We start from the raw sequence: 8,349 nt of genomic DNA, 5'->3' as shown, positions 1-8,349 counted from the left end.
AGTCGATTCCAGTGGAAAAGTCCTTGTTGACCGTGATGTCATGGCAACCCCCACAAAGCAGATCTTTCAACAGCCTTGTGACTGCCTCGCCCAAGAGCCCCCACCATTCATGCTCAGACAATGCTTGGGAATGATCCAGAGTCAATCCACTGGCAAGTTTTTAGAAGGGCCTTACACTATTAGACCCCAGCGCAGCTACACTGCTGTTGCTCCATCTTAAGCACTGTTTGGATGACAAATGCCAGCTGCCGGCCTGCTCAGGTGTGTTTATCCTCCGGGAAGGGCTGACAGCCCTGGTGGGGGTGGAAGGGGGTGATGAGATTACGTGCCATCCTTAAAGGTCTCGCACTATCCCACTCTACTCCAGGTTTGGTCCCTTGTGATGGAGAGTATAGTTTTGGGGACATTCCAGGAATTTGGTTCCAATTGTTTAGGGCCTTTTTTTTCCTTCTCGCAATTAAGAGGGTTTATTGGAGAAAGTTACTTTCCTCAGCCAGCTATGAAGACTCTCTGGTCAGCAGCCTCTCGGCTGCTAGACCCTCGGCCTCTGTTTTCCTGGTCCAGGAACCCTCCCTTTCGCTCCTCTCTGTTCCAGAATCTTGGCACTGCTCATCTTGCTCCATCCTATGATCTCCATGCCGGGCTCCAGCACCTCTGGTCTCAAACTCTGCCTCTTCAGACATTGTTCTGGGATGTGTTCGTCTAGTAGTCCTAGCTTTATCTCTTTCTTTTTAAAAAAAAAAAGTTATTATCACCTGGGAGTGAATACATACATCATTCCATAGTTCACTCAGGTCAAGAAAATTGCACAATAGCTATCACATCTTTAGGGCTGCTGTCATCAGAACTTTGGGATGTTAAAGCTCCATCATGGCTCTGAAGAGTGGGTTCTGATGGACCTAACTCCACTCACAACTTGGTAATTTACAAGTAGCAAACTTTGTGCATTGAAATCTGACAGACTTCCAGAGCTACCTTGGGGCTTCACCTTTCCCACTCGCGACTGCCAAGGGTTAGGTTTGAAGGACAAGCTATAAGCAATCCTTGCGGTCGCCTCTACACTCCCATCACCTCTCAGTCCCCTCCATCTGACAAGACCCCCCAGCATCACAGCTAGAAGAGCCACACAGGACTAGACCTTGGCAAGCCCCCAGTTAAGGTGGCACAGGAGGATGATCACCCCCATCCAACTCTTCCCAGTAAGAGCTGGAACCTGGTGGAGCCGAGCCCTCTGCCTCCATGCAAGGTCACAGTTGAAGAATCCAGGTGGAATTCTAATGGAGAAGGATTGTGATGGGGCTGGGGCCAAACACGCAGCCAACAGGAAGGAGGCCACCTGCCATTCGCTGTTGTGTCCTCTGAGCACCCAAGTCCAGAGAAAGTCCTGGCTTGGCAGGTGTCAGACTGACCTTTGCCCGTTTTCATTTACCTCACGATTTTCCACTTGGCCTTCCCTCCCCCATGAAAGGCCAACGCCTCCAAAGGGCCATTTGCTGGGCACTGTAGTTTGTCCTGGACTGGAGATATGGAGGCTGTGTCTGTGGGACTTGGTTGCCCTGAGCAGCCCCCATTACTGCCATGGCCCCACTTGCTGCAGGTGCCACGATGCCAGTGGCTTCCCTGGGCAGGCTGCGGTCTCCACCCCAGGAGAGTCTGCGGGGAGAGAAGGCTAAAGTCCACACGCTGACTTCCCACCCTGGCACAGGTAGTTGAAGAGACCGCCATGTCCTGCCTGTGGGTGCCAAACAGTCCTCCTCAGAATCAGTTCCAAGCAAACAGCCCCTCTCCAAAGAGATCCCACATGCAGTAGCCCGGCCAGGTCATAGAGCCAAGAGCTGACTTCCGTGGAGCTCATTCAAGGCTTTCTGAATGCACCTGTGCCCTAATCTACCTCACTGCGTAACAAAGAGCTGACCCTCAGCCCCGAGACAAATCCGGCTCTTTAAATAAAATATACTTCTGGACTAGCAGAGGCAGAGCCTCGCAGCCTGCCCCAGCGCCCTGTGCCCTCCAATCTGCCCACAATCCTATCTTACCTGTGCTTGTGTGTGCACTCAGGTAGCCCCGGGCAACATGTGGCAATTGAAATTGTAATTGGCTGAGATGAAATTAAAAATTCGAATCAGTCCACTGCCACACATGGCCGTGCCTGTCTTGGGCAGCACAGATAGGGTGCACATGCACGCGAGCGCACATACACCCCACCAATGGATGACCCTCAGCAGCCAGGAATGCCTGGCACGACAGCCTCAAGGCCCTTTTCTGGACTGGCATCTGCTGGGCTGGCCCCGAGCAGTGCTGGCCCAAGGTCAACTTTTTTGGAGTGACATGGAAGTCTACTGCCCTGGGATTCAGCAGGTCCTTCCTCAGACCTCCACCCGGGATCTCTATCCGCCTTGCATTCCCACCCAGTCCCAGGAGCCCCCACCTCATCACAGCCATGACGACCTGGTCCAGGGACAGCACTCATGGGAGGGACCCCATCCGAGCCTGTTTCCAGCAAGGGTCAAATTCAGCTCTAACCCCCCTGCTAAAGAGAAGGCCACACCCACTGTAGATAATTAAAGCTTTTTATAAAAGGAGAAATATACATATGTACACACAGGTCCATGCAGTCACACATGACTTAGTGGTTAGACGGTGTTCCCAAATTCTCAGTCACACCAAGGTGCTCACACTGCCTTCCCTGGGCCTGCCGAGGGCGGAGGGCGGGCACAGGGCAAGGCACTGTATAAATAAACGCGACAGCCAAGAGCTCGGGAACGTTAGTGTACGCCTCTCATCAGAACTGTGCCAGCGCCCACAAGAAAAAGTGCCGAGTTTTCCCCCCAAGCCCCTCAGCCTGGGTGGGGAGCAATGGGGCAGCTTCTCGGAGGCGGAGGGAGCGCTTGCTTCCTGAAGGACTCCTGGGTTTTTCCTTCACTGGCACTGGGGCAGTCCCCAGGGCTCAGCTGGGAAGGGAGGCAGGTCTTTGGGAACAGGAGCCACTTTAGTGCAATTGTCTCTTAGTGCAGAACCAGCCCTGGGGGTTGGCGGATGCTTTTCTGAGGTCACTGTTCTGTATCCCTCAGGCCAGCTCTGGTCCTTTCTCGGCGGCGGCTGAGCGCTGAGGGCGAAGCTCTTGGCTGACTTCCGTGTGAGGACGTCCTCCACCTTGAACCACCAGCCTCTGGATCCTTTCTTCCTGGGAGGCAGGTCCAACTTCGCCCCCAAAAGTGAGCCCAAGCCCTGGCCTGCCAGGCCCTGAGCCGTCTGCTGCCCCTAGGAGGGAGAGCCCATCCTCATTAGGCAACGGGGTCACATTTTGCCATGTTAACTGGGCCCACAGGAGTTCTGCTTCTCTGTACCACAGCCACCAGGGTGCCAGCTGGTTATGGTGCACAGGGAATGGGCTGGATAGAGGGCACTCTGACCGGGGTCAGCAGGCTGTCCAGCCAGGTGGAGTCCATGTTCTTCAGATCTGTGAAGACTCGGTGCAGGCTTATCCCAACCTCTGCTGGAAGAGATGAGGAAGGGTGTGTGAGGCTGAGGACCAGGCCAGGTATTCTTCCCGCCCCTCTGACCCCCTTCCAGCCTATCCAAGGCTACAGACAGCAACCGTCTGCCCTTCTTTACACTGGTCTCAAGTCATGGAAGAAACAGCTCGTTCTCAAGCTGCCCATCCCCAAACCAGTGTCAGTGGGAAAGGTGCTGGACCTCTGCTGCCCGCCCCCTGCCCCCAGCCCTCCCGCCCCCTGCAGTGTTCTCCCCTCTCCAAGAAGTCATAGGACATGCAAGGGCTTCTTACCCCCAGCACTGTCGACAACAGACTCCTCTTTGCAGCTGAAGTCTCCATAGGCAGAGGGGGGCTGGAGCCCGGGCTCATTGAGCAAGTACCCCTTTCCATCCACACTGGTTGGCTGCCAATCGGACTGCTCCAGGAGCTGGGACAGGGGACCAGGAAGCCATTAACACACTCATGTTCCGCCACCGCTCTTCCTGCCTGACCCTGCCTCTCTTTGGGCACAGCTTCCCAGCTGAGAGGATGCCTGGGGCCCGTTTCTCAGGCTACCGAAGAGCTCAGGCCTGGGCCGTGGGGGAGAGATATAGGCATGGCCTCTGGACAGTAAGGACACTCCAACGGGGAGTGTAGCTCCCGTCCATGGGCAGGAAAGCGAGACAGAGGACTTGGAAAGCTAAGGAGAAAGAACAACTCCCCTGTCTCTCTCTTCTGCGCTATGAGAGAGGAACCAGGGGACAACTCCTTTAATGAATTTTTTCCCTGCATTCACTTACAAAACCAAAACAGGGAAGGGGAAAAAAACAAAATGAAAAGAAACAAAAAATGACTAATGATAACAATTAAAAAAAAAAAACCACCCAGAGAACACTTTGCTTAAAAAAAAAAAGCCAAAACAAGATGCTGTCATGATACAGATTTCAAAAGCCAATGATTAGAACCTCATGTGCATTTCTCAGACTAGTGGAGCTAGGGCGGCACAGCCGGCGCTGAAGCTGAGTCACAGGGGCGTCCTGGCCCGGAGGCTTCTTTCAGGACAGCCCACCACACACCAGGCCCCCTGCCTGCCCTCCCTCTTCATGCGGTCCTTCCCACTGGTGGCCCCAAGCCACATGGACGCAGCTTTGGTGGGGCTCTGTGTGCAGTTCAGTCACGGCAGACGCAGCCTGCCCTCTGGTGGGCTCTCTCCTCCCCCAGAAACAACCACTTTCCCAAGGAGAGGGAGGAAGGGGTTTTACCTTCATGATGTCCTCAGGGATCTTGCCCTCCTCGTCCTCGTCTGTGGCAGCTGTGGGTGAAAAAGAGCAGGGAGGGGACAATTGTCAGCCACGCCTCCCCAGCTGACCCCGCCCACTGTGTCCCACTGTCCTTACACTTAAGGACACACACACACACACACACACACACATCTGCCCACTAGAGAGATTCCAGAAGAGGTCACTGGCCTCCTCAACAATGCAGCCACGCCACTTCCTATCCCTTCCTTCCTCATCCTCAGATGGGCTGCAGAGGGAACAGGAGAGTCAGCAGCTCCCCGACACGGAGCACCGGGCTCCCCAGCCCGCCAGAGCCTGCAGCCCGCTCTGCACTGGCTTCTGGTTACCCGGGGCTTGCCTCATCAGCTTCGTCGGGGGAATCCTGAGCACCCCTCCTTCCCTCAGGAAACCACTCAGGACCCAAAGTCTAGCAGTTGGACCAGACCCCAGTAGCACAAACCTTCAGAAGTGGAAGGCATGGGCGACACCTGTAAGTTGTACAGGTCACTGGTGCTGTCGGGCATGTGCCAGTCAGAGAGAGTGCTGCTGACGCCACACGGTGACAGTGCTGGGGGACAGCAGAAGCCGTAGGTCAGGGCTGTGTGCTCTCTTCATTTGCAAGACACACACCCTGTCCTCCACCCATCCCAGCCTGCAGCCCATTCGAACATGCCACCACCCACCGGCACAGTGCCTCTTCAACTCACAGAAAAGCCACCCCCCCACAAGCTCCAGAGTCCCGGCCACCAGCCCACCTCACCTGGAGTGAGTGCCTGTTCCATATCCAGGTCCTCCCCGAAGCAGACGTGAGCTGTGTAGCCGCTGTGGTCATCGGGCAGAGTGGAGCTGCTGAGCCCGTCGGAGAAGGTATCAGGGCTGGAGTCCCCACATGACTGCAGAGGGAGGCAGCAGCTTAGAGCAGGCCCATCAGGTCACTTCCTCCACGACCCACCCGAGCCCCTGGGGAACCAGAGCCCAGTGGTGTGGGACCAAGCTCACCTTCCTCTTGGCCTTGCTCTTGGTCTCTCGGCTAGACTTGGACTTTCTTTCTGTGGGGCAGCAGCGGAGAGGCCGTCAGTCCCAGTTGCCCCCATCTCCCCTGCCCTGACCTCCCATGCCCCGAGGATTGCCCACAGCCCCTGACCCTTGGATACCTTTCCTCTGGTTCTTGGTCAGCGGGGGGAGCATGCGGTACACCCGCACAGCTGAGCTGCCCTTGTTCCTGCTCTGGTCCTTCACCTCCTCGATGTCCGGCAGCGAGTTCATGGCGCAGCGGAAGTTGGCTTTCCACGTCTTGGGGTCTGTCTCCTTTTCCCCTGCTTTGTATCGGCCTGCACGACAAGGGAGCAGAGAAGGCAGTCAGGCCCATGGGTGCGTGGGAAAAGGAAGGTAAGACACCACCTGGGCAGGCTGGCAGGTATCCCCAGTGACATTTTTCAGGCCTTGATGAGACAGGACCCAGAGTGGCACAGTGCTGGACCATACCCACTCCCCCGACTTAGGCAGTCAGTAGCCAAAGGGTGTTTATCTGGGGACTGGGTTTATCTGATCTTTCCCAACAGAATTGCTGGAGAGGGCCACAAAGAATAGTTATTGCTAAGTGGTTTGAGGTGGACCAAGAAGCCCATCCCTCAAGGAAGATGCCAACCAAGACCAAGGACACTGGTCAATGCCAAGAAACAGGAAAGCCTGGGTCTGGCAGGGCCCTGGCTCCCAGCAGCTATGGCCCAGGTTGCACTGTAATTCAGTCCCAAACTTCCTGTAGCCACTGCTCATTGGATGCTGACCTCACAAGTCCCTAAGAACTTGGTGAAATCGACAGGTGCTCTCTCCACAGAAACACAAGTCTGCTCCCAACCACACAAACAGCCTTCAATGTAGTCTCAGGGACCCCGATGAACAGCCTTGTTACAAAAATGCTCCCCGGACCTCCTCCACAGTGGCTCCTGGGCCGGAGTCCAGCGCACACACCTGTGTGAATGGCCCAGCTCCTGAACAGACAGGCGTCCTTGTTGATGTCCCAGCCGTGCTTGGCGGCATGCTTCCACGGGATCTGGAAGATCATCTCCTCCTGCACAGCACACACACACAGGGCTCCATCAGCTCACAGCCACCACAAGCCAAGACCACAGCCTCTGAGCTTGAGTTCACCCAGCCCCCAGGTCTGGGAAAAAGCTGACTTCCTCTTTCGACCCCGACATCTGGCTGGGGCTGACCCGTCCTCAGATGGGCTTAACCAGGCTACTCTGCCACTCTGGATCTCTCCGGTGGTAGGGGTGGAGGTAGCTCTGGAACCATTGGCTCAGCAAAGGCCTCCCTGGTTTGGAAGGTCTGGGTGCTTCTATCTGGCTCATCAGCAGCCACATGAAAAGACACTGGTGGGACCTTCCACTTGCAAGACTATCCTAAGATAAAGGACACAATGCCAGGAACAATACTTAGCCCAGTGCCGGGCCTGGAGTGAATGTCCATGGAGGGTTAACTAGTAATATAAGTACAACCATAATGATGAAGTATGCAGAGTCAGTGCTGCCCTGACTATATCAGCCAGAGGCTTCTTAGGTCAGTGCAATCAATTGGTGCAAGGTCCAGTCTTGGGTCCCCTGCTAACCCCTCCACTTCTCTGAATCCCATCTGTCCCTTCTAGAGCCTTATAGGATGCTGTGGGTGCACGTATACCTATATGCATTCGTGTACACCTGTGTGTGTGTGTGGGGGGCATCTCCTCCCTCAGGGGAAACCAGCATGCAAGCTCCAAGTGCCCTCGGGTGGGTGGCCCTGTCCACACCCAGAAAGGGAGGAAGGCAGGAGGCTGGCAAGTGGGCCCTGAGCTGGACCTTGTTTGCCGTCCCCACCCCCTCACTCAGCAAGCGTAACCCCCTGGGAACCACAACTGCCTGATTCCTTACCACTTCCCTTTTAGAGCTGCATCTGAAGTTTTGGTCCCCAAAGAGCAAGGATTAAAAGGGTGCATGGGGGAATCAAAAAAGTGACACTCACTTTATTAATCCAGGTCAGCCCTGGGATTTGGTTGGAATTAATCTGCATCTCTAGCCAGGGTCTCATGCGCATCCGAGTGATGGGCATGTTGGCTGCAAAGAGAAGATGAAGAACTCAGGTTTGGAGTCAGTACCTGGGCACTACCCACCGCCTTGTACCCAGGTGGATGGCCTCCCGTCCCCTCCTACACTCTGACCCCTGTGGCTGGGTACTGTAATGATCCCTAGAATAAAACTGCCTTCCAAATCGGTTCCAAGAAGAGGAGGGTCCCAGAACTTTGTGCAGGAAAGAGACAACATACAAGGATATCTCAAATACCGGAACTTCTCCCCCCAAATTCAAGTCCTTTGAAAAAGGAGCGTTCCTTTTGCTCGATAGCAAGACAATATTTCTCTGACTCGAGTTGTTGCCAGCCTGGTTGGGGCACCTTCCCTAATGGGCAAGCAGTCACTCTGCGTCCTGGACATTTCCTCTTGGACAGAAGCCACTACGCCTCCCTGACAGTCACAGCGCCGGCTGGCTGCCCCAGACCAGGACGCTAAGCCTCCAGTCTGCCTTCCCCACCACTCCCTTCAACTCCACCCCAGGCGGCCA

At 55.3% G+C, this 8,349-nt stretch overlaps 1 protein-coding gene across 2 annotated transcripts; it reads right to left on the bottom strand.

Moving 5' to 3' along the window:
• Positions 1-2,556: 2,556 nt before the first annotated feature.
• IRF1 (interferon regulatory factor 1) lies at positions 2,557-7,880 on the bottom strand. 2 transcript variants are annotated; one of them, XM_004696603.4, is made up of 9 exons: positions 7,756-7,880; positions 6,727-6,826; positions 5,910-6,086; positions 5,755-5,804; positions 5,516-5,648; positions 5,216-5,323; positions 4,738-4,787; positions 3,788-3,923; positions 2,557-3,496 (listed from the first exon to the last, which is right to left on the bottom strand). In XM_004696603.4, exons 1-9 carry the CDS (start codon positions 7,840-7,842, stop codon positions 3,372-3,374), a joined length of 966 nt encoding a protein of 321 aa, XP_004696660.1. In that variant the 5' UTR covers positions 7,843-7,880; the 3' UTR covers positions 2,557-3,371. The 2 variants fall into 2 exon arrangements, with proteins under 2 accessions (XP_004696660.1, XP_045141073.1); XM_045285138.1 differs by having other exon boundaries at positions 2,557-3,493.
• Positions 7,881-8,349: the final 469 nt, after the last annotated feature.

This window comes from Echinops telfairi, unplaced genomic scaffold (genome assembly GCF_000313985.2).
Source record: "Echinops telfairi isolate 266 unplaced genomic scaffold, ASM31398v2 ScPeMD7_7469;HRSCAF=8507_1, whole genome shotgun sequence".
NCBI lineage: Eukaryota > Metazoa > Chordata > Mammalia > Afrosoricida > Tenrecidae > Echinops > Echinops telfairi.
The sequence above is the reverse complement of the archived record's forward strand: the minus strand, read 5'-3'. Positions and strand labels throughout refer to the sequence as shown.

Coding starts and splice junctions, on each gene's coding strand:
- IRF1 (XM_004696603.4), bottom strand. CDS start 7,842: ATGCCCATCACTCGGATGCGCATGAGACCCTGGCTAGAGATGCAGATT. Junction 6,827..7,755: donor GGCTGACCTGGATTAATAAA/GTGAGTGTCACT, acceptor TGTGCTGTGCAG/GAGGAGATGATCTTCCAGAT. Junction 4,788..5,215: donor CATGCCTTCCACTTCTGAAG/GTTTGTGCTACT, acceptor TTTCACCCACAG/CTGCCACAGACGAGGACGAG.